Source organism: Salvelinus alpinus, chromosome 1 (genome assembly GCF_045679555.1).
Source record: "Salvelinus alpinus chromosome 1, SLU_Salpinus.1, whole genome shotgun sequence".
In the NCBI taxonomy this organism is placed as follows: Eukaryota; Metazoa; Chordata; class Actinopteri; order Salmoniformes; family Salmonidae; genus Salvelinus; species Salvelinus alpinus.
Window position 1 is genome coordinate 93310309 of NC_092086.1, and position 25729 is coordinate 93336037.

Sequence of the window (25729 nt, forward strand, 5' to 3'; positions counted from 1 at the left end):
AATATATTTTGATTTGTTTAACACTTTTTTGGTTACTACATGATTCCATGTGTTGTTTCATGGTTTTGATGTCTTCACTATTATTCTACAATGTAGAAAATAGTAAAAATAAAGAAAAAGCCTGGAATGAGTAGGTGTCCAAACTTTTGACTGATACTGTAAGTATTCAGACCCTTTACTCAGTACTTTGCTGAAGCACCATTGGCAGCGATTACAGCTTCGAGTCTTCTTGTGTACGACGCTACAAGCTTGGCACAGCTGTATTTGGGGAGTTTCTCCCATTCTTCTCTGCAAATCCTCTCAAGCGCTGTCAGGTTGGATGGTGAGCGTCGCTGCACAACTATTATCAAGTCTCTCCAAAGATGTTCGATTAGGTTCAAGGGTCTGAATACTTATGTAAATAAGGTATTTGTTTATTTTTTTTAAATAAAAACATGTTTTTGCTTTGTCATTATGGGGTATGGGTGTAGATTGATGAGGAATTTAAAAAAATCTATTTTAGAGGAAGGCTGTAATATAACAAAATGTGGAAAATGTCAAGGGTCTGAATACTTTCCAAATGCACTGTATATGTTTTTTTTTTTTTTTTTTGTCCTCATTTGGACTAATCTTCCAAGATATTGCACATGAACATATCTTCCAATATGTTCATGTGCAATATCTAAGACATTGGTTTTATGCAGGCTACAGTACCAAACTGTTTACTTTATTTTCCCATGACTGCAAGGCCAAGCATGACTCCAACACCATCATTACGTTTGCTGACGACAACAGTGGAAGGCCTGATCACAGACAACGATGATACAGCCTATAGGGGGGAGGTCAGAGACCTGGCAGTGTGGTACCAGGACAACAACCTCTCCCTCAATGTGAGCAAGACAAAGGAGATGATCGTGGACTACAGGAAAAGGAGGGGCGAACAGACCCCCATTAACATCGACGGGGCTGTAGTGGAGCGGGTCGAGAGTTTCAAGTTCCTTGGTGTCCACATCACCAACAAACTATCATGGTCCAAACACACCACAACAGTCATGAAGAGGGCACGACAACAACTTTTCACCCTCAGGAGACTGAAAAGATTTGGCATGGGTCCCCAGATCCTCAAAATGTTCTACAGCTGCACCATCGAGAGCATCCTGACCGGGTGCATCACCGCCTGGTATGGCAACTGCTCGGCATCTGACCATAAGGCGCTACAGAGGGAAGTGCATACGGCCCAATACATCACTGTGGCTAAGCTTCCTGCAATAGAGGACCTATATACTAGGTTGTGTCAGAGGAAGGCCAAAAAAATTGTCCAAGACTCAAGTCAGCCAAGTCATAGACTGTTCTCTCTGCTACTGCACGGCAAGCGGTACTGGATCGTCAAGTCTAGGCCCAAAATGCTCCTTAACAGCTTCTGCCCCCAAGCCATAAGTCTGCTGAACAATTAATGAAATGGCCACCGGAGTATTTACATTGACATCCCCCCTTTGTTTTTACACTGCTGCTACTCACTGTTAACTATCCATCTATCTATGCATAGTCACTTTACCCCCACCTACATGTACAAATTACCTCAACTAACCTGTATCCCCGCACACTGACTCGGTACTGGAACCCCCTGTATATAGCCTTGTTATTATTATGTAATCTTGTTGTGTTACTTTTTACTTTAGTTTATTTAGCAATGAACTGCATTGTTGGTTAAAGGCTTGTAAGTAAGCATTTATTGGATAAGGTCTACCTACAGCTGTTGGATTTGGCACATGTGACAAATAACATTTGATTTGACTGCTGCATGTATCATTGCCACTGTTCATCGAAGTCTCCCTTTTCTCAAATTCTGACAATGAAAATCCCTCTTAGAAAATTACACTAAAAGGACATTTTGGAGTAACTTTATACAGTATTCTCTTGCCCTGCATTTGAGTTATAGTTGTTTTTTTGTGATGTGGATATGACCACGCTAGTCCCCTTATGCTCAACTTATTAACCATTCTGATCACGCTTGTCAATGTTTTTGAGAAAGAGTGGAAAGTTGATTTATTTTACTTTTCATGCTGATACATGGGGCATGTTTCTTGATAAAGCTGTACAACACTTACAGAATGCATACAAGGGGGGGAAAAAAGCTGACAATTAGTTTAAGACAGGACATTGAAGAGCATATTTGTTTTATACAATCATACAATTAACATAAAAAACATCAATACAGCTGTTGCTGTTAAATATTTTGTTGACAGACAGGATCAAGCAGGTAAGAGACACATAAGACAAGGAATGTTTCTTTGTCCAAATGTTCACAGAAATCAATTGGGAGTGAAGACAATTTTAAGATGAGCCAAAAACCTCTGGGAATTCTAATGACGAGCTCTTACCTGCGTTGTCAATCATTCACAAAATATTCTGAGACAGAAATCATTGAAGACATTTTTTTTTAATGCTATACATATTAGCTTTGCATAAACCTCCCTTCAAAATATAATGCTTTCTTAAAATTACACAGTATTCTCCATTGTGAGGTTATCTGCAATGGTGCAAGCCACAAACAGGTATAACAGTTGCTAGTACTATGTAGCAATGTGTACCCACACTAGGTACAATGTACAGTAGCTGCCAATGTAATTACCATGTAAATGATGGACTTAGTGACGATACCGACGAAGTAGGACCAAAAGAAACATTCATGTTGGAGTGTTGTATGAATGACAGTACCCACATGGAAATAGAGAGATGCCAACAAACGGTTTCAAAAAAACAACAAAAAAACTATTGCAAACATTTGAACTGCTGATCATTTAAATAAACCAGTGGTTATTTGGATTCCACAATCTAAAATAATTTAGTTAAGAGTTCTTAAAGCTGAGCTCCGTATTATGTGAAACAGCGCCACTGGTCGCCCCAGGCGCATTTGTTACATGTTTTGTTTCTGCTGTTCTATCGCATGTGCAATGATGTCCTAGAAAATAAATAAAACATGTTTGAAGTGACATCTTCGTTGGACGTGGCAGTTTCACCGCTACGTATTCCAGCTTTAAGGGTTCTTAAGAACATGGGAATGGTGAAATACATCTAACTAGATCTAACAAAGACACAGCATTCTGTAGTGTGACAGTGTGGATAATCATTTTTTACTTATCATTGTTATCATGGTTGGTATAGTAGGACTAACCTCAAGCTTAACCAAATGTATTATGGTATTCAGCACATCAGAATGTCCGTGGTCTGTTTTCATTCATCAAAGTGCATCATGAACAGAAGGAGTAGATAGTAATGCATATAACTCAACTCAGACTTTCTTAGAACCTGCACCTTTTGTTATCAGTTTTGATTTAAGATGCTAGTTAACAATATTGTGCTACAGCTGAGCCACTTGGGGTGCTTTAATTTCAACCTGGTACAATAGGGTACTACATTATAGAATATGTCAATTCCAAATGGTATCAGGTAGCTACAGTAGCTTTTTTTTGAGCAGTTTGAAATTTAATGTGAAACGTGTCATAATATTGTGTGTCAAATATCTGGATACTGGAACTTGCCACTTGGACCAGGATTAATTTAGTTAACACATTATATAGAGTTGATCCAATATAATATCGATCCAGATGCCAAAAGCTAAAAGATACGGATCAGACAGAGACATATAAAGGCATCCTATCTAGACCGGAGCTCCTTTATCACAAGTTAAACAACATGTTAATTGGGTCCCTTATAACAACAAGCAGGAGGATATCCACTGACAGGACAAAAGTGCTGTCATTCTGAGAGCACGCCTCCATTCCACAACAGGACAGTGTGTGTCCAGATACGCACTGCAGTTCCACAGGAGTAGAGGCCATGGTAACAGACTAATCAACTTAAATTCTAAGGGAAAATAAAGATTGGTTTTGATTACAAAGTGCAAAGTAAATAGTTTTTGTAAAATCTATTTAAAGATTTATGGGCCAAATAAGTTCATAAAAGCTGAGCAAGGCCTATTTCAAACCATAACATGCATCTGAAATACAGTTTCAGGTACACGTATGAAGCTGAGCTATTATCTCAACTACCTCTAAATCACCTCTGCAGCATCTCACTCAAACCATTACCCTCCCTCTGTCTGCCTGTTCCCAAAATGGAGGGGGTGGGGGAGAGAAAGAAATTATAGGACATCATACCTCTTCTTTCACATTGAGCAAAGTAGATGCTGGAGGTGAGACCGATGAGCTACATGAGGGAAGCAGAACAACACATTACACATGAAATATGCAACAATTTCAGATGCAAATACCATTTTAAAAATACATTTGAATTTCTCCAACAGTTACAGTTTGCAATCACAACTATTGTCTACATTAACCTGTTAGCTTGAAAGCTTCTACTTCATTATTCTGAATGTGCTTTACCTGTCTGGCTTGTGTATACACAATTATTTTATTATGAAATGCTCTTATAATTGACTGAAGTTTATCATTACAGTACATAACAGCATACAATAATTCACTGGATTTGAACCAAACAGTCAATGAGGCTACAAATAATTTGACATTTGATGTTGGCCTCTATGCTTAATTTGGGACAAAACAACAGCTGTGCAGTCTGTGCCCCTCTTCTTCATTTAGTTACCAGGTTACACCTGACACCAGGAAGCCACAACATCCCTGAATGTAACATCAGCTCAATCCCTTGTTTAAAGCATTTTAGTGGGAAGAAATGTATGTCTGTGACAGTTATCACAAGCTTATCACGTCAGTCATACAAGCATGGACATAGTCTGATGATCAAGATTGGTTTCAATATTCACTTGAGCTACTTCAAAACAACATCTCAGCTCCTCTTCAATTATAAATCGTCAAAACAACCTGAGATCAGTGACAGGGACTACTTACATTTTTAAGAGCAGGATACTTTCAATAGTTCATCATTAAAGTGAACTGATCAATTCATTTCTCAGCCATCACAGGGAAGCATTATGTTTAAACAACTTGGCTTTGCAGCATGTTGAGGCCTTGCCTACCCTGACTGTATCCACTGCCATCTCGTCTTCTAACATGCATATCTCGCTGATTTCTTCTATATAAGCATTTCCTGCGGCAAAAGGGCGTGTGGATATAGAGTTTCGTTTTGAACCTACCTTCCAAATTGCCTTGAAGCATTCTCAAAAAACTTGGCTTTGGAAGCAACGCTGGAGAAAGAGAAAGACAGATTCATACCAGATGATCCCTGAGACATGTTGGGCTTTACAGCACACCAAACACTCTTTTGTGTTTTCTGCCCACTAAATAGCCCTGGCAATGTGAAAATGGCATGTTACTTAGGATGTTACAAAACAGTTGTATTTAAAATAGACAGGAGGCCATGTAAGACAAAAGGAGTTTGGAACAGTGCAGCTTGTGATCTCATCTGTTGTGCACACTGTTTACTTGAGATGCACATACATTATTTCCATTATCTCATTATAATTAGCTATATTTAGCTAATTAGCTATCCTTCTCCTTCCTTTGTATTTTTATTTTATTATGTTATGATGTGAAGCACTTTGTTACTCATATTGAAAAGCGTTTTTTTTTTTTTTAATTAAGTGCTTATTATTGTAAAAGAGAGCTTTTGAGACACCAGAGCACAAGTATTATGACTAACACTTTTTCATTTTATTGGTGTTTAGTGGGCAGAAAACAAATCACCCTAAATATACACTGAGTATACTAAACATTGGGAACACCGTACTAATATTGAGCACCCCCCATTTTGCCCTCAGAACAGCCTCAATTCGTTGGGGCATGGACTCTGCAAGGTGTCGAAAGCGTTCCACAGGGATGCTGGCCCATGTTGACTCCAATGCTTCCCACAGTTGTGCCAAGTTGGCTGGATGTCCTTTGGGTAGTGGACCATTCTTGATACAAACGGGAAACTGTTGAGCGTTAAAAAAAACAGCAGCATTGCAGTTCTTGACACAAACCGGTGCACCTACTACCATACCCCGTTCACAGACGCTTATATATTTTGTCTTGCCCATTCACCCTCTGAATGGCACACATACACAATCCATGTCCCAATTGTCTCAAGGCTTAGCAATCCTTATTTAACCAGTCTCCTCCCCTTCATCTACACTGATTGAAGTAGATTTAACAAGTGACATCAATAAGGGATCATAGTTTTCACCTGGATTCACCCGGTTAGTCTATGTCGTGGAATAGCAGGTGTTCTTAATGTTTTGTATACTCAGTGTATTATGGCATCGCACTGCATACCCCTTGTAAAACAACAGGAGCAGGCATGTACAGAGTACAAGACTGGTCATTGGGAAGTAGCAAATTGTAGGTTATTTTGTTGCCCCAATGTGATAAATTACTTCCGGCGCCGACAGAGATGGCCGCCTCGCTTCGCGTTCCTAGGAAACTATGCAGTATTTTGGTTTTTTATGTGTTATTTCTTACGTTGGTACCCCAGGTAATCTTAGGTTTCATTACATACAGTCGGGAGGAACTACTGAATATAAGAGCAACGTCAACTCACCATCATTACAACCAGGAATATGACTCTCCCGAAGCGGATCCTGTGTTTTGCCTTCCACCCAGTACAATGGATCTGATCCCAGCCGGCGACCCTAAACAACGACGCCGTAAAAAGGGCAAACGAAGCGGTCTTCTGGTCAGGCTTCGGAGACGGGCACATCGCGCTCCACTCCCTAGCATACTACTCGCCAATGTCCAGTCTCTTGACAACAAGGTTGATGAAATCCGAGCAAGGGTAACATTCCAGAGAGGCATCAGAGACTGTAACGTTCTTTGCTTCACGGAAACATGGCTCACTCGAGAGACGCTAACGGAGTCGGTGCAGCCAGCTGGTTTCTTCACGCATCGCGCCGACAGAAACAAACATCTTTCTGGTAAGAAGAGGGGCGGGGGTGTATGCCTTATGATTAACGAGACGTGGTGTGATCATAACAACATACAGGAACTCAAGTCATTCTGTTCACCTGATTTAGAATTCCTCACAATCAAATGTCGACCGCATTATCTACCAAGGGAATTCTCTTCGATTATAAATCACAGCTGTATATATTCCCCCCCAAGCAGACACATCGATGGCCCTGAACGAACTTTATCTGACTCTTTGTAAACTGGAAACCATACACCCTGAGGCTGCATTCATCGTAGCTGGGGATTTTAACAAGGCTAATCTGAAAACAAAACTCCCTAAATTCTATCAGCATATCGATTGTGCTACCAGGGCTGGTAAAACCTTGGATCATTGTTATACTAACTTCCGCGACGCATATAAGGCCCTCCCCCTCCCTCCTTTCGGAAAAGCTGACCACGACTCCATTTTGTTGCTTCCAGCCTACAAACAGAAACTAAAACAGCAAGCTCCCGCGCTCAGGTCTGTTCAACGCTGGTCCGACCAATCTGTATCCACGCTTCAAGACTGCTTCGATCACGTGGATTGGGATATGTTCCGCATTGCGTCCAACAACAACATTGACGAATACGCTGATTCGGTGAGCGAGTTCATTAGAAAGTGCATTGACAATGTCGTACCCACAGCAACGATTAAAACATTCCCAAACCAGAAACCGTGGATTGATGGCAGCATTCGCGTGAAACTGAAAGCGCGAACCACTGCTTTTAACCAGGGCAAGGTGACTGGAAACATGACCGAATACAAACAGTGTAGCTATTCCCTCCGCAAGGCAATCAAACAAGCTAAGTGCCAGTATAGAGACAAAGTAGAGTCGCAATTCAACAGCTCAGACACAAGAGGTATGTGGCAGGGTCTACAGTCAATCACGGATTACAAAAAGAAAACCAGCCCCGTCGCGGACCAGGATGTCTTGCTCCCAGACAGACTAAATGATTTCTTTGCTCGCTTTGAGGACAATACAGTGCCACTGACACGGCCCGCTACCAAAACCTGCGGGCTCTCCTTCACTGCAGCCGATGTGAGTAAAACATTTAAACGTGTTAACCCTCGCAAGGCTGCAGGCCCAGACGGCATTCCCAGCCGCGTCCTCAAAGCATGCGCAGACCAGCTGGCTGGTGTGTTTAAGGACATATTCAATCAATCCTTATCCCAGTCTGCTGTTCCCACATGCTTCAAGAGGGCCACCATTGTTCCTGTTCCCAAGAAAGCTAAGGTAACTGAGCTAAACGACTACCGCCCCGTAGCACTCACTTCCGTCATCATGAAGTGCTTTGAGAGACTAGTCAAGGACCATATCACCTCCACCCTACCTGACACCCTAGACCCACTCCAATTTGCTTACCGACCCAATAGGTCCACAGACGACGCAATCGCAACCACACTGCACACTGCCCTAACCCATCTGGACAAGAGGAATACCTATGTGAGAATGTTGTTCATCGACTACAGCGCAGCATTTAACACCATAGTACCCTCCAAACTCGTCATCAAGCTCGAGACCCTGGGTCTCGACCCCGCCCTGTGCAACTGGGTCCTGGACTTCCTGACGGGCCTCCCCCAGGTGGTGAGGGTAGGTAACAACATCTCCACTCCGCTGATCCTCAAAACTGGGGCCCGACAAGGGTGCGTTCTGAGCCCTCTCCTGTACTCCCTGTTCACCCACGACTACGTGGCCATGCACGCCTCCAACTCAATCATCAAGTTTGCGGATGACACTACAGTGGTAGGCTTGATTACCAACAACGACGAAACGGCCTACAGGGAGGAGGTGAGGGCCATCGGAGTGTGGTGTCAGGAAAATAACCTCACACTCAACGTCAACAAAACAAAGGAGATGATTGTGGACTTCAGGAAACAGCAGAGGGAGCACCCCCCTATCCACATCGACGGGACAGTAGTGGAGAAGGTGGAAAGTTTTAAGTTCCTCGGTGTACACATCACGGACAAACTGAATTGGTCCACCCACACAGACAGCGTTGTGAAGAAGGCGCAGCAGCGCCTCTTCATTCTCAGGAGGCTGAAGAAATTTGGCTTGTCACCAAAAGCACTCACAAACTTCTACAGATGCACAATCGAGAGCATCCTGTCGGGCTGTATCACCGCCTGGTACGGCAACTGCTCCGCCCACAACCGTAAGCCTCTCCAGAGGGTAGTGAGGTCTGCACAACGCATCACCGGGGGCAAACTACCTGCCCTCCAGGACACCTACACCACCCGATGTCACAGGAAGGCCATAAAGATCATCAAGGACAACAACCACCCGAGCCACTGCCTGTTCACCCCGCTATCATCCAGAAGGCGAGGTCAGTACAGGTGCATCAAAGCAGGGACCGAGAGACTGAAAAACAGCTTCTATCTCAAGGCCATCAGACTGTTAAACAGCCACCACTAACATTTAGTGGCCGCTGCCAACATACTGACTCAACTCCAGCCACTTTAATAATGGGAATTGATGGAAATTATGTAAAAATGTGTCACTAGCCACTTTAAACAATGCCACTTAAATATAATGTTTACATACCCTACATTACTCATCTCATATGTATATACTGTACTATATATCATCTACTGCATCTTGCCATCTTTATGTAATACATGTATCACTAGCCACTTTAAACTATGCCACTTTATGTTTATATACCCTACATTACTCATCTCATATGTATATACTGTACTCTATACCATCTACTGCATCTTGCCTATGCCGTTCTGTACCATCACTCATTCATATATCTTTATGTACATATTCTTTATCCCTTTACACTTGTGTGTATAAGGAAGTAGTTGTGGAATTGTTAGGTTAGATTACTTGTTGGTTATTACTGCATTGTCGGAACTAGAAGCACAAGCATTTCGCTACACTCGCATTAAACATCTGCTAACCATGTGTATGTGACAAATAAAATTTGATTTGATTTAAATTGACACTGAAATCACAGTGGGGAACATCTGAACACACTAGTGAAAGAGTCAAATCTTTGACCTAAATGCACCCAATGGAATTAGTATGTTGTGAAGGGTTCAAAACAGTACATTTAACAAGAGACTTACAAGGACTGGAGAAAGACCCAAAGGAAACTCAAGGCTAAACACATCATTTTGTGATTGTTCTCTTGATTAAGATTTTAATCAGTCTGGATGGAATGTCTGGGTCTGGCTGAGTTCTAAGGTCTACTCACTATGACGCCGGGGTGTCCTCGCTGGGGGTTGCAGTGGGGCTCTTGTGGGGTGCAGGGTATCGGCTAGGGGGGTCAGGGGGTCTGGTTGGAGGTCTGCAGATGGCAGGCTTCTCAGCCGGAGACCTCGTTTTGATCACACCGTCACTTTCTGCTGCAATGCAAGGAACGAAAACCTTAGCTTCCATAACAGAACCAAGAGCTAACACAATGAAATCCACTTTCAACCTTCTTTCTCATTGAACATGATATCAGTACCACAGAGCAGCTAGGTACTGTACTGCTGCACTGTTGTTAAGCGGAGTATAAAATGCAGTCTAGAATTCATAGCATGTTTGTATAGGCTACAGGTTGTTCCGCTACCTTCTCGAATGACCGCAACACTTCGAGGTGGTCTTCTGCCTTGGAAGGACTGCGCTCGGTTCACAGTGACTCCCGTCTCTCCATTGGCTGTTACATCTGGCCTCTGACCTCCATCCGGTAGCTTAGCAACCAGTTTGGCAACGTCAAAGTCTGAGTGTCTGTCCTGGCGGATGGATGGCCTCGGCAGGAGGGCCTGCCTCTGAGGAGGTTCCCGAGGGAGCCGTGGAGGGGCAGTTATGGGTTTGGTCCTCTGGAGAGGTGTGGGGCTCGTTGGGGTGTCCCCGCCAGCATCCACCCCCTCTGGTCTGCTACCATTTTGCTCATCTGTGAGACAAACACAGGAACATTTTCAAATCAACATACAAATAGAGTACACATTCAGCCCAGGCATATCCCTGGTTTACCTTCTTGTGGTTGGGTTTAGTGCAGAGGTTGTTGTTTTAACTGATTTTGAACTTGATATCATTACTTCTCCTGAGCTCCTACCTATCATGAGTAGTATACTTCTACTTACAGAATGTTATGTCTATACATGTAGTGTGAGTGATCATAGCATATTTTAATAGCATACCTATTAGAAAATGAATAATTAAAACCAATCAAAAATAAATGAACCATTATGAAAATAAATGAAACATTCTTTATATGATTTTATTTGTTTATTTGGATCCCATTAGCTTTTGCAGAAACATCTGCTACTTTTCCTGAGGTTCCTAGAGTATTATAAAAGCAAGTCTAATGTTGGCATTTGGGCGGATGCATTTAACAATGGCAGAAAGCACAAAACCTTTACAGTTAAATACATTTGTGGATTAATAGTCTGAGCTGGAGAAAAATATGGTTTTAAGGAAAGTGAATTGTGTATAACAATGATCTATTAATCTAGGAGATGAAATAGTAAACAGACGACTGGGTTGCACTCTCATCTGGAGTCATGATGTTGGCCAGGTTTCCAGTTGTACATACACTATTCAAATGCTGCGAGGGATTTAGACAGGTGGTAGTTTGATGTCAAGCAAATCGGAGCTGGTTATTTGGTAACTCCAAGCAGGAACTCAGAAGAGTGATAAATAAAATACCACACAATGAGGGGAGGACACGCTGCAAGTGTTCCACATCTTTCCATACCACAGTAAATGAAAGGCATGACTCACACAGACATTTAACCCAAAGTTACAAGAGATATAAATTACATGATTTAGGGTGCGTTAACTTCCATTCAGTGAGCACGGCCTAAGCAAGACCTCCAACTGCCTTTCTTTAAGCGCAGTTAACAAAAACAGTTAATGGTTCAACTTGGCTGAGGAGGAGGTCGTAGTAAGCCAACATCTGGATTGGCCACTATGCAAAAAATGGAATGCTTATTGTTTCCAAATCAACAAAACAGCTTGATAAAATGTCCCATCAAAGAAGGGCATGCGATTAATGTAAAGATCAAACATTTAGAAAGAAAAGTAAAAGCACTATTCTATTTTAGCAATTCACAACGAGTACTTAAGATTCACACTTGTAGTAATACAGTGCACAGAATAAACATCAGCCACCTACTGTATAAATCACCTTACACATACCAAGTGTACACTGTAATAATCCTAATAGAATTATTTGCATTCACAGGACAAGGGATGGTAATGATAATAATGGTGATGGTGATAATGAGGATGATGATTAAACCAAAGGCTGATAATTACTCTCAGTGTTCTGGAGCTGGCCATAATTAACTGCCGGGTAGACGCGGGGCGTGCGCTTGGAGATGGTGATTGGTTGCCGTTTCCTTGGGGTAATCCTTGGAGGCGGCATGGGTGGGGCTGTGGAACTCTCCTCTGGCGCAGTGCAGAAGATCTGTAATCACCCCAGCACGTCCAAAATGACTCACATTATATAGACATTCAACTTGAGAATATGCATTTAATAACATCTAGAATGTAGTGTACCATGGAATACTTGAATGTTTATGATGCCACAGTGCATTAAATAACAATCACACGACTCTTGAACTCTTTGCAAAGGAGGAAAGGTAATGAAATTTTTCAAATTCACCTTGGTGTAATCCTCGATTAGAATCTCAACAACAATGTTCTGGAACTTTATATCCAACATGGCTGCCACAGTCTCTTCCTCTGCCCTCATCAGGGTGGGGCCAAAGATCACGCCCATGTTGGAGGGAGTCATCAGATTGTCTCCACTGTTGCTGCAGACACTGCCAACAGGAATCCAGACGGGTTCGTAAACATGATTCTCTAAAGACATGTCCAACAGGAACAAACACCTCTCAAATAGGGAAGAGGGAAGTTAATGCCAGGTAATGTCAATTTACAATTGCACAGCTACTATTAATGCATTAAACAAAATTATTTTTGGAAGATTGGACAGGTATTTTCCTGTTTAAATTTACATTGACACTATGCATAGATGCATGAGTCTCAGTCAGATACTTTACCCATCTGAACAGATGCCACTTAATCCCTTCACTGACGCACATGCAACACAACACCACAAATGCAATTACAAAACAAGAAAAGGCCTACATAAGCATAACTTGTATAACTTCATCAGTTAGGAGGCACACAGAGACTGAAGCACAACAGTAACGTGTCATATCAGGTTAGCTCTTACTTCACCAGGTGTTCGATCAGTAGGCTTAGCATTTCTCGATTCTTCTCTGGGAGTTTGTATGTCAGGGAGTGGATTGCACCCAGTCGATCATCTAGACTATCTGATTCTAAGAAACAAGATTTTAAAAAATGTACATGAGCAATAACTGACATATTATCCCTAAGTTAGATTGAGACCTATTATGTTAAGAGCAACACACACACACACACACACAGTACCAATCAAAAGTTAGGACACACCTACTCATTCAAGGGTTTTTCTTTATTTTTACTATTTTCTACATTGTAGAATAATAGCGAAGACAGGAAAACTATGAAATAACACCTATGGAATCATGTAGTAACCAAAAAGTGTTAAACAAATCAAAATCTATTTTATATTTGAGATTCTTCAAATAGCCACCCTTTGCCTTGATGACAGCTTTGCACACACTTGGCATTCTATCAACCAGCTTCATGAAGTAGTCACCTGGAATGCATTTCAATTAAAAGGTGTGCCTGGTTAAAAGTTAATTTGTGGAATTTCTTTCCTTCTCAATGCGTTTGAGCCAATCAGTTGTATTATGACAAGGAAGTCAGGGTAGTATACAGAAGATACCCCTATTTTGTAAAAGACCAAGTCCATATTATGGCAATAACAGCTCAAATAGGCAAAGAAAAATGACAGTCCATCATTCATTTAAGACAGGTCAGTCCATACGGAAAATGTCAAGAACTTTGAAAGTTTCTTCAAGAGCAGTCGCAAAAACCATCAAGCGCTATGATGAAACTAGCTCTCACGAGGACCGCCACAGGAAAGGAAGACCCAGAGTTACCTCTGCTGCAGAGGATAAGTTGATTGGAGTTACCAGCCTCAGAAATTGCAACCCAAATAAATGCTTCAGAGTTCAAGTAACAGACATCTCAACATCAACTGTTCAGAGGAGGCTGTGTGAATTAGGTATTCATGGTCAAATTGTTGCAAAGAATCCACTACTAAAAGGACACCAATAAGAAGAAGAGACTAGCCTGGGCCAAGAAACACGAGCAATGTTCTTGGTCTGGAGTCCAAATGGGAGATTTTTGTTTCAACCGCCGTGTCTTTTTTAGACGCGGTGTGGGTGAACCGATGATCTCTGCATGTGTGGTTCCCACCGTGAAGCATGGAGGAGGTGGTGTTATGGTGTGGGGGTGCTTTGCTGGTGACACTGTCTGTGATTTATTTAGAATTCAAGGCACACTTAACCAGCATGGCTACCACAGCATTCTACAGCGATACACCATCCCATCTAGTTTGGGCTTAGTGGGACTATCATTTGTTTTTCAACAGGACAATGACCCAACACACCTTCAGGCTGTGTACAGTATGGGCTATTTTACCAAGATGGAGAGTGATGGAGTGCTGCATCAGATGACCTGGCATCCACAATCACCCGACCTAAACCAAATTGAGATGGTTTGGAATGAGTCGGACCACAGAGTGAAGGAAAAGCAGCCAACAAGTGCTCTGCATATGTGGGAAGTCCTTCAAGACTGTTGGAAAAGCATTCCAGGTGAAGCTGGTTGAGAGAATGCCAAGTGTGTACAAAGCTTCCATCAATATAAAATATATTTTGATTTGGTTAACACTTTTTTGGTTTATATGCATAGACATTGTGCATGAGAAAGTTCATCAGCAAAGCCTAATCCTCATCCCAGTCAAAACAATTCAGGTATCCAATTGCACACCTGCTGCTACATTGCGGTGTAATGTGAACCTCAAAAAGTTAAAAGATAATCTCCCATACCCCAGGAGCCCTATCTCAGTTAAGAGGTTTAGAGCTGGTGTATAACATGCTTTTACAATGGTTTTACCATTTAATTATGGCATGTTCAAACAAAATATGGAGTTTCTCACACACTTTGATACTGTGGATCCAGTCTGGAGAAACGGACCAAAACAAAATTACGTTAGGAGGCAAGGGACGAGGATCCCCCGCAGGAGAACTGAATAAGATATCCAGAGGTAGGAACTTTAATTGACTGGATCTAATAAAATAAAATGCCTGATGCTATTATACTCTTTTTCTTTGTTATTGCTTTTTTCACAGGGAACACACAGATGGTGTATTTTTATTTAAAAAATTGTATAAAAAAAAAAAAATAGGGATTTGACTTTAAATTTACAGTACTGAACAGAGAAAATGTTTTTTCCCCCTTCCCTTTTATAGCTGTAACCCAGCCTGTTGAACTTGAGTGAACTCACTCTGATGGAGAACAAATGCACAATTAACTGTAGAAAGAGCACTTGGAAGACATAAAACAAGATGTGGAAGTAAACCACCTGTTGCTCAGCTCCAGCTACATTTTAGTCATATCTAGAGTGACAGTAGTGAGCGCATACATTTTTATATTTTATTCGTACTGGTCCCCCGTGGTAATCGAACCCACAACCCTGGTGTTGTAAGAGCACTGGTCTACTAACTGAGCTACACGTTACTTCTAATGACTTGTACGATACCCAAAAAGTGTTCGACAAAAACATGCCCTCGCATGAGAAGGAAATGTAAATGTGCCATGAGACTATCCTAAAGATCTATAAATCTGACCTACATGTTCTGATAACAGAAATCCATCAGTTTAGTGGACTGGTGCAGCTTTTCTTTTTAAAGTGTGTAAGCCATGTGAAAATAAAATGTTGATCTTGAAGTGGGTCTGAGTAATTGTTTCTCCAAGCCATCTTACTTGCTGCTAAGATGAGGTCCCTGTTGAGACCGTAGGTCATCAGAGGCTCTGTTAAACTCCTGTGGATGAACACGCGAGATCAGGTAAACAAGTAGAGTACAAATACTCCAACACTCACATCATACCCTAAAACAGTCTTTCTAATAACTGCTACTGAATTGTTGTTCATGCACTTTCAGCATCAACAAGTGCTACAGTACTCATTCTGAATTAATTTAAGAGTCCACTGGCAAAGGTCTCCTTCTCAAAATGTTCCTTCCTAGTCTGAAATTAGACTTAACAATGCAGTGTTATGGCATGAGTGACCAAAGGCCTAATGTAAGCCTTCAAGCAGCTGCCTGGCCTCCTCAAAGTGTGGAGAGACCTGTGAGTAAATCACTATGAGGGGTATTGGGGGAGGATAAAAACCTGGCCTTGAAGACAAGAGGCCTTGAAGACAAGAGGCCTTGTCACTGAGCACTTTAAGCAGCAAACAATTATACTAGGCTCATGGAGCAGAGAGAAACCTCTCATCCTTTGCCAGCATAGATGATTACAACTTTAATATGTAGTATATCTAATCACAGCACATAACTTATTTCAAAACATGGCATTATATTTTCTCATAAAACAAAGAATATACAGTCTGGAAATGGCAGAGCGCTGTTTCGCCCTCTTTAAATGTCTGTAATTTAGAAGCTGAGTGCTAATGGGCATCAAACAAAGCTTGGTCTAACATCATTCTATAGAACATGTTGTTCCAGAGCAACTGGCTCAGGTGACAGAGCAACTGGCTCTGTCACCTGCTAGATGATTTAAGAGAGGGGTGTCAAACTCATTCCATGGAGGGCCTAGTGTCTGCGGGTTTTTGTTTTTTTCCTTTCAATTAAGACCTAGCCAACCAGCTGAGGGGAGTTTTCCACTAATTAGTGACCTTAATTCATCAATCAAGAATAAAGGAAGAGCCCACAGACACTCAGGCCTCCGTGAAATGAGTTTGACAAGATTTAATAGGACGGTAACACACCGGAGATAAAACTTCATGGCACTTGTGATGGTTTTAATGTCCCAGTCGCTGCTGTGGAAATCCACATCCCCTGGGCATTTCTGATCTACAGGAAGAGGAGAAAGCCGATTAAAAACAAAACACAATTCTGAAGATTGACAACAAATACAGGTTAAACTCAAATAAAGCATACTATTTAATAGCAAATAAACCTGATAAAACCCCTCGCAGCCCCCCCAAAACGAATAAACAGCAAACCAGTTATAATTTGAAAAAAATAAGGATAAACGCTTTAATTAGAAACACTATTCATATCAATTTTAAACACTTCTACAAAAATCTGAATTAAACAGTTGGACTGATCCTACAGCCTTCTTAGACTCAATAACTTTGAAACAACCATCAGCAGCTAGAAAAAGATAAAAAATGTTAATCATTCAAGAAGAAATATTAGACACTTAAAACATTCGCGTGGAGAAAAGCACAATGGGCATCTTTCCCATATAATTTTATTTGATATTCTGGGACAAAGTAGTGCCCCTATTTACTCAAATGACAACACACGTCACTCAATTCAGTGCTTCTGAGTTTCATGTATCAAACCGTTATTTCAGTTCTATTAAAACAAGGAAAATATGGAGTCCCGTCAGATTACAGACCCATAAATGTAATAAAATGTGACAATAAAATAATAACAATACTCATAAGCAACAGAATGGCAGAAGTATTACCAGACTTGATACATATTAAGCCAACATTGTTTATTAGAAGTATACACTTACAAATAAAAACATGTTTCAGTATAATACAGTACTCTAAAAAACAAGATGTATCAATAATGGCTGTTGATACCGAAAAGGCTTTTCACCGTCGAGTGGCCTTTTCTATTCAAAACTTTGGAAGCTTTCAACTTTACACCTGAAATAATAAATGTAATAAAAATATCCTGTATTGTTTAGTGTTGTGGCTTTGCTGGCATGCATCCCACATTTCTTCTCTCTGCTCCAAGAGCCCCCCCCCACCCACCAAGAATTACATGTTAAAAATCGCCCCCGGGTACGAGGTTGGGATGTCCTCTCTCCCCCCTCATGTTTGCACTGACAATACGTGAAAATAGTCTGGGGATTAGCATGCGCATCTTCCATATGTAACCATTGTTCCTCTTTAGTGCATTTAACAATATGTCGCAAGTAAAAACCTTTGGTGACGAGTTGATTCAATCTCAGCATATAAAATTAACGTGAAAAAAAATGAAATTATGGCAATAGGAAAAATACAATTTAACTTGTGATCTACAGCAATCCTTTAAGTGAACCACAAAAAATTTAAATACTTAGGATATTTAAGTGACAATAAAACAAATATATTAAGATAAAGTTATCCCAGATCTAATTCAATTGAATAATCTCCCCATAAATTTAACAAGTAGAATAAACCTCTTTAGAATGGCATGGCTCCCAAAGTTTGTATATTTATTCTCAGTAATACCAATTACCCCACCAAAGACATTCTTTAAAAAAAAAAGTAAACTCGGTCGTAACAGACTTTACATGGGCAAATAAAACTCAGAATAATTAGGAACGTTTTACATCCCTAAATCGGAGGGTGGTTTTAACCCTTCAACTCGTTACCCAAGGTTTTTACTCGCGACATATTGTTAAATGCACTAAAGAGGAACAATGGTTACATAATGAAGATGCGCATGCTCATCCCCAGACTAAAAAAGATATATATATTTTAAATAAACTGGGAAAAAAGTTATAAAATATCACCTTTTTTTTATAGCAGAAATGGTAAAAAAAAAAAAATTTTACAGGGGCCCTTGCAAACACGTTCTGATTAGAGTGTTCTTTTTTTCTTTTTCTTAAGGTCACTGGCAAGTTATCTACAGTAGGTGCAGCTAGTTGAAATATCTGACTGTATTGGTGAATTAAAGTATTCATTTACTTTCCGAGTTTGTCTCAGATTATTTTATTTATCTTAAAATACAAGTATATATAAAATGCCAGTGTCTTTTGCACTGTTTCCACAACAATAAAACTATTATGGAGGGTTGGATACAAGATTATGATATGGATACAATATTATGATAAATTAAGCCTTTGCAGTAGCCAGTGACATCTAGTTTAATATTGGAAAAAATAAATGTTATATTTATTTATGTTATATTTGCCTTAGGGGCAAGGGAATTACTTATAAACTACTTCATAAATATGCATTTGGTGCTTTTTAATATTGCTTCAAAATCTGCTGTTTGCCTGGCTACCCAAAATACTTGCTTCGCCCAAACGCTACACCACACCCACGGACGTTACTTTGTTCTCCGCAATGAGTCTGGATCTGTGTAGCTCCCCGATGACTTCTAGAATGGAAAGACATTCTAACTGTTCTGATTGGTCCTAGAAAAACTGCTGAGTTGGGCCAGAGTCAGAACACACATGGGTAAAGCATATCTTTTTAAAAATGTGTCATTGGCCTTGATACTCTGATTAGTTAGAAATGATCCAATCACTGAGGTCTTTGTTTTGCACAACAACCGTCTCAGAATGAAGTATGTAAAAAAAAAAAAAAGAAGCAAAATAATTCAGTTTGAGTTCTCAGGCAAGCTGTGTGTGCCAGTAAAACAGGGAAATGTAACAGTTTAATCTCTGTATTCTGCTTCAAACAGCCCCTCTGTTTCATGCATTCTTCAATCCCATCTATCTATCTATCTATCTATCTATCTATCTATCTAGAGAGAGAGAACATGTTGACTGGGTAATTTCCTCACCAAAGAAAGCATTTAAAAGCTTCTGCACTTGGATGTTACTGCCAACAGTTCTGTATACTCCTTCTTGTGTGAGTCCTGTAAAAGAGAGAAGGAGAGAGTGGGTGGGGTTTAGGTAAAAGGAAAGAAAAGGGGGAGTTTCCTCCAGAGAAATTCAGAGCAGTGGAAATGTACAGGCTGTTCCTCAGTGCAGGCCTGTATCAACTGGAGTGAAAATAAGGACGTAGCAGACAACGCCTTCACAACGCTAGCCTACTTCCCAGCCTCTTCCAAATGAATGATTTGCTTCACTGCTCCAGTGGATGGCTGGAGTTTATGTTATCATACGAGGCCTGTATATCTTACTAGTTGTGAAAGATAAGAGGATAATTTAATGTATGCCATTTAGCAGACGCTTTTATCTAAAGAGACTTACAGTCATGCGTTAATACATTTAATGCATGATTGGCCCCGGGAATCGAACCCGCAATCCTGGCTTTGCAAGCGCCATGCTCGACCACCTAAACCATACAGAATCATAGTGCTGGTGCCTCACCAAACTTGTAAATAAATTCGACGAGTGAATTAGGGAGGGCTGAAGTGAGAAGTCTCATGGAATCTAAAGAATTTGAGCTGCTTGAGAGATAGGAGCAGTTGAATGTGCCCACACATTTAACAGTTTTCTGATGCCACATGGTAATATACTCTCTCTGGAGTAATACATTTGTTGCCTACATAGTGGTATGATTCTTAAAAAGCTATGTATAGTACTGGTACATTATTATTAGTTATATTGCTGTAAACAAAGTAAAACAGCAAATGTAGTATGGACTTAAGTGCTCTACTATAAGGACATTTATTGTGGTGAGCTAAATGGCAAAGTTAAGCTTCTCTGCCTGGACATCATAATGCATCTTGTGTTTTTATTTACTGCTGGCCTCTGGTGAGAAAGTTCATTTAGGATAGCAGTGAGGCTTTAGAGTCCCTCCTTTCAAACACAACTCATCTCTGCCCTCTAACGGGCAATATGGAAAACTGACTAGACTATGACGAAACTGCCATGAAATCTGATAGGCGGCATACAAAGACAAAACGCATGGTATGGACTAAAACTTTCTGGTTACTTTACCTTTAGTTTCAACGAAGTTAATGCATTTTCTTACAAACTTGAATCCAACTTCATTCAATTCCACTGTGGAAGACAACATTTAACAGATTTCACAAGCAGTGGAATGACAAACAAATGTGTCTTTATGGATGTTCAGTGAGATTAATACGGTTTAATTCACTATATTATACTGCAGTAAAAAACAACAAATAATGAACATTGGTAATGGTACATACTTTCAGCTTGCTTGTGAATTGGGGAATGATAAATCTGGAATGAAAGGACAATGTAAAACACCAAAAAACTGATATCTGTGGAGCTTTCTGTGGCCATCATAAAAACAACCCTGAATATATGATATTATTATAAAGAGATCCGACTTTCATTATCATTACCAAAGAAAAACAGCAAGATTAGGACTATAAAACACAATGCCTTTACAGTACAGAATAACATTTGAACCAAGGGGGCTGTATGGACCCTCCAGTAAAGAAACTCACAGGCTCTTTTCCATCCATGGCCTCCATCCATAACTTTCTGTTGGCCTCCGAAACAGCCTGGAGAGTGACAGGTATGTTTCTATGATGATAGGAACAAGTGTCACAGTTAGTGCATAGACAATATTGCATGTTTGACTAATATATATATATATATATATACTGTATATATATATTTTTTTTTAAATTGGCTGGTGTCTGAGCTCCATTTTTAATTTGAGTTTATTAAATCGACCATTAAAAAAACAAGCACACATAAAACGTGAAAAAGCCTCTCCACCTCCACCTCTACCTACCTCTCCACCTACCGCTCCACCTCTACCTACCTCTCCACCTCTCCACCTCTACCTACCTCTCCACCTCTACCTACCTCTCCACCTCTACCTACCTCTCCACCTCTACCTACCTCTCCACCTCTACCTACCTCTCCACCTCTACCTACCTACCTCTACCTCTACCTACCTCTCTCCCTCTCTACCTACCTCTCTACCTACCTCTCCCTACCTCTCTACCTCTCTACCTCTACCTACCTCTCTACCTACCTCTCCCTACCTCTCTACCTCTACCTACCTCTCTACCTACCTCTCTACCTACCTCTCCCTACCTCTCTACCTACCTCTCCCTACCTCTCTACCTCTCTACCTCTACCTACCTCTCTACCTCTCTACCTCTCTACCTCTCTACCTCTCTACCTCTCTACCTCTCTACCTCTCTACCTACCTCTCTACCTACCTCTCTACCTACCTCTCCACCTACCTCTCCACCTACCTCTCTACCTACCTCTCTATCTCTACCTACCTCTCTACCTCTACCTACCTCTCTATCTCTACCTACCTCTCTACCTACCTCTCTACCTACCTCTCTACCTACCTCTCTACCTACCTCTCTACCTACCTCTCTACCTACCTCTCTACCTACCTCTCTACCTACCTCTCCCTACCTCTCCCTACCTCTCCCTACCTCTCCCTACCTCTACCTACCTCTACCTACCTCTCCCTACCTCTCCCTACCTCTCTACATCTACACCTCTCTACCTACACCTACCTCTCTACCTCTACCTCTACCTACCTCTACCTACCTCTACCTACCTCTACCTACCTCTACCTCTCTCTCTACCTCTCTCTCTACCTCTCTCTCTCTACCTCTCTCTCTCTACCTCTCTCTCTCTACCTCTCTCTCTCTACCTCTCTCTCTCTACCTCTCTCTCTCTACCTCTACCTCTCTCTCTCTACCTCTCTCTCTCTACCTCTCTCTCTCTACCTCTCTCTCTCTACCTCTCTCTCTCTACCTCTCTCTCTCTACCTCTCTCTCTCTACCTCTCTCTCTCTACCTCTCTCTCTACCTCTCTCTCTACCTCTCTCTCTACCTCTCTCTCTACCTCTCTCTCTACCTCTCTCTCTACCTCTCTCTCTACCTGGTCAACTCTCTAGAGACAGCGGTAGAGATACTCTTAATGATCGGCTATGAAAAGCCAACTGACATTTACCTCTGAGGTGCTGACTTGTTGCACCCTTGACAACTACTGTGATTATTATTATTTGACCATGCTGGTCATTTATGAACATTTGAACATCTTGGCCATGTTCTGTTATAATCTCCACCCGGCACAGCCAGAGGAGGACTGGCCACCCCTCATAGCCTGGTTCCTCTCTAGGTTTCTTCCTAGGTTTTGGCCTTTCTAGGGAGTTTTTCCTAGCCACCGTGCTTCTACATTTACATTTACATTTAAGTCATTTAGCAGACGCTCTTATCCAGAGCGACTTACAAATTGGAAAGTTCATACATATTCATCCTGGTCCCCCCGTGGGGAATGAACCCACAACCCTGGCGTTGCAAGCGCCATGCTCTACCAACTGAGCCACACGGGACCTGCATTGCTTGCTTTTTGGGGTTTTAGGCTGGGTTTCTGTACAACACTTTGATATATCAGCTGATGTAAGAAGGGCTATATAAATACATTTGATTTGATTTTGACAATGTGTTGTGGATTCTGTAATTAATGTTTTTTAAATTGTATAACTGCCAAATTTTGCTGCCTTGGCAGCAGCTAATGGGGATCCATAATAAATACAATAAAATGAAATGTCAGTGTACGGCTTGCGTCCCTCTGCTGTAAATATTGTAAATAATGCCTTGCTTGTATAAATATGAGTTCATGGTGTTCCCTTCCCCTGAAATCACAGAGTTTGCCATCTACTTCCAGCAGGAAGTAGGTACCTGCTGCCAACTGATTGTTTGGGCTATCATCCACTCTGTACATACTCACACTCAGCGTCCTTGTAGACCACCTGTTCACCTCAAACTTGTTTATACCACAAGCATGTATGATCTTATACGAAGTCTACCTCATCTCGAAGTCTCAAAGTGGCTTGTTTGTACTAACCTCTCGTAAGTTTCGATATCAAAGCAGAAGCGCTTGTCTATGGACTCTGTCTTTCGGCGGAAGCAGGATTTAAGCTTCAGCTCTGTGGGGCCCTGGAAGAAAGAATCACAGTGTGTGGGTAAAAGGAGCGTGGAGAGGCCTAGAGAGATAATCTCTACATTACAGCTTTGGAGAAAGTTTAAAAAATTCATTAAAAAAATTCATTATATGAGCAAATATGCATGTGCATTTGAAGAATTCTATTTACTTATATCAGAGATGAACAAATAGTTGTTCAAGTGTCTAATGAAGATTCTATGACCAATTTTATGACCTACCTGTTTGGTTGCGGGTTTTGGTTCAGCAGGGACCATGACAAACAGCTTGCTGTCTTTGTGATACTTGCAGTAGTACTTCACCCATGACACACCCAAGGCCCCTGGGAGAACAGGGTGATAGGATATGTCAGGGCTCATTCAATACAACATGTTGAGGAATATAGCAGGTTCGTTCCACCAATTAGGTGCCTTTTGAGAAGTGTAACTTGGTTGAAATGCACTTTTGATTTCACCTCATTTTAACATTGTCATAAAGAGTGCATGTTAAACCTAAAAAAAAACTACTTTCCAATCTCACAATATAATAATACTATACAGTAAGTGCCTATACAGAGCCAAATAAAGTAATAGGTTGACCGTAACAGGGTTGATGATAAATAAATCCCCTTGTGAAAGGGGGAATGGAAGCTTAGTGTGTGCAACATGGAGTGGCAAATGAATGAAACATATTTTTTTTTAAACATGAACTTGATAAATCAATTCTAGCCTGTCTATCGGTAACAGGGTTGGCGTGTTTATGCTCAACCTGCTCAGTTTTCCACCATAAAATGGCCAAAAAGTGTAGAACCAGCTCACCTACTCTTACGCTATGATTTGATTAGATGTTCAATGTTCCTTTTTTTTTTTTTTTTATGGAATAGTTTCACCTTATTAAAACGAGAGTTCAGTTCAAGTACCAGGGTTGACTTTAAACATGAGGGACAGACAAATGTCTCACTAACGACCTAACATAAATAATATTCAGAAATTGCTTTGTCAAAGGAACAAAATAATTAGGTCTTTACAATGATTGTGAAAGTTGGAGAAATTTAGGGATTAAGTGAGTTAAAATCTTTCTAGAAGTGACATAGGGTTGGATGAGGGACATGTCAAAATGCTGAATTTTGGCACTTTAGCAAGCCTTTATTAATATAAAAAATCTGATTGCTTGAATTTTCCATGTGGTATATTAAAGAGCACTTAATTTAATATAACATGCTTTTAAAATTCAATATTGGTGCACAATTTCTACTTAAAATATCAAAGGGCACTCACTTCGTGGGAAGACAGCAGGTTTACGAACAAACTGTAACATGAATACTTACACTTCTCCTGAGAGTACAGGTAGCCCTCAATGGTTGGCTGGCCGTGCATTTTGCCGATCTGGGTTGGATGCTTCATTCTCTTCATCAGCTCCTCCATCTCCTCACGAGTGCTCTCAAAGTGGTTCCGCGTCTGCAGATCACAGCAAAACAGTCCATGTTGGATGGTTATAAGAAAGCCCCATTACAGCTTCCTGAAGTCCTAACCAGACCCGTCACTACCATTACCACCATCAATAGGCATCATCATTGAGTCTCATTACCATCGGTAGCTACTCACATTCTGCAAGCTGAGCTGCAGCTCCTGCTTATAGGGCATGAAGTCCTGAGTCATCTCCACCGTCAGGTTGTTGAGTGTTAGGATACTGTGAAGAAATGCCAGCACCTGTCCATTGAAAACGCAACATACATATCATTATTAGTATATTGATAATCATTCAGAAAATGGTCCTGTCACTATATTCTTCTAATGGGCAAATGTATTTCATAATACTTAATAAAGTGAAGTGTAAGAGTTCACCTCCATACCTGCCTTGAGTACCAAATTTCTAGGCTCTCACAGCTGTTCAAAGGCTGTTCTTAACACTCACTCATAATGTACTCTAACACTAACCTATTTCTACTCTAGCATTTGGGTCCAATGAGAAATCAATGCAATTGTGAGTAATTGTTTCCTAGTGCCATGCTAGACTTGCCTTCCTTAATGTGCAGGTGTTCAGAGGTAACTATAGTTAGTTCAGGATGAGGGCTATTGATCCACTGTGGCCGTATCATATAATAGGTTACACAGGCAGCATCTACAGCCTTGTGTGTGTGTGTGTGTGTATGGATAGCCATGCAGCAACACAGGGAGGCGTAAACAGGAAGTG

General features: G+C 40.9%; 1 protein-coding gene across 6 annotated transcripts in view; it reads right to left on the bottom strand.

Annotated features, from left to right (window-relative positions):
- Positions 1-2139: 2139 nt before the first annotated feature.
- The window catches only part of ophn1 (oligophrenin 1), a 62869-nt gene continuing 39279 nt past the window's right edge, over positions 2140-25729 (bottom strand). For 2 of the 6 annotated variants that reach the window (XM_071334356.1, XM_071334309.1), the window contains 16 exons: positions 25141-25245; positions 24864-24993; positions 23779-23879; positions 23462-23553; positions 21082-21160; positions 20818-20851; positions 20603-20665; positions 19498-19572; positions 16749-16833; positions 15743-15801; positions 13041-13146; positions 12465-12624; positions 12116-12266; positions 10425-10748; positions 10065-10215; positions 5153-5872 (listed from right to left, as the gene is read on the bottom strand). In XM_071334356.1, coding sequence (XP_071190457.1) covers positions 5716-5872; positions 10065-10215; positions 10425-10748; positions 12116-12266; positions 12465-12624; positions 13041-13146; positions 15743-15801; positions 16749-16833; positions 19498-19572; positions 20603-20665; positions 20818-20851; positions 21082-21160; positions 23462-23553; positions 23779-23879; positions 24864-24993; positions 25141-25245 — 1872 coding nt within the window. In that variant the 3' untranslated portion in view covers positions 5153-5715. The other 4 variants (XM_071334328.1, XM_071334347.1, XM_071334335.1 and 1 more) reach the window with 4 other exon arrangements.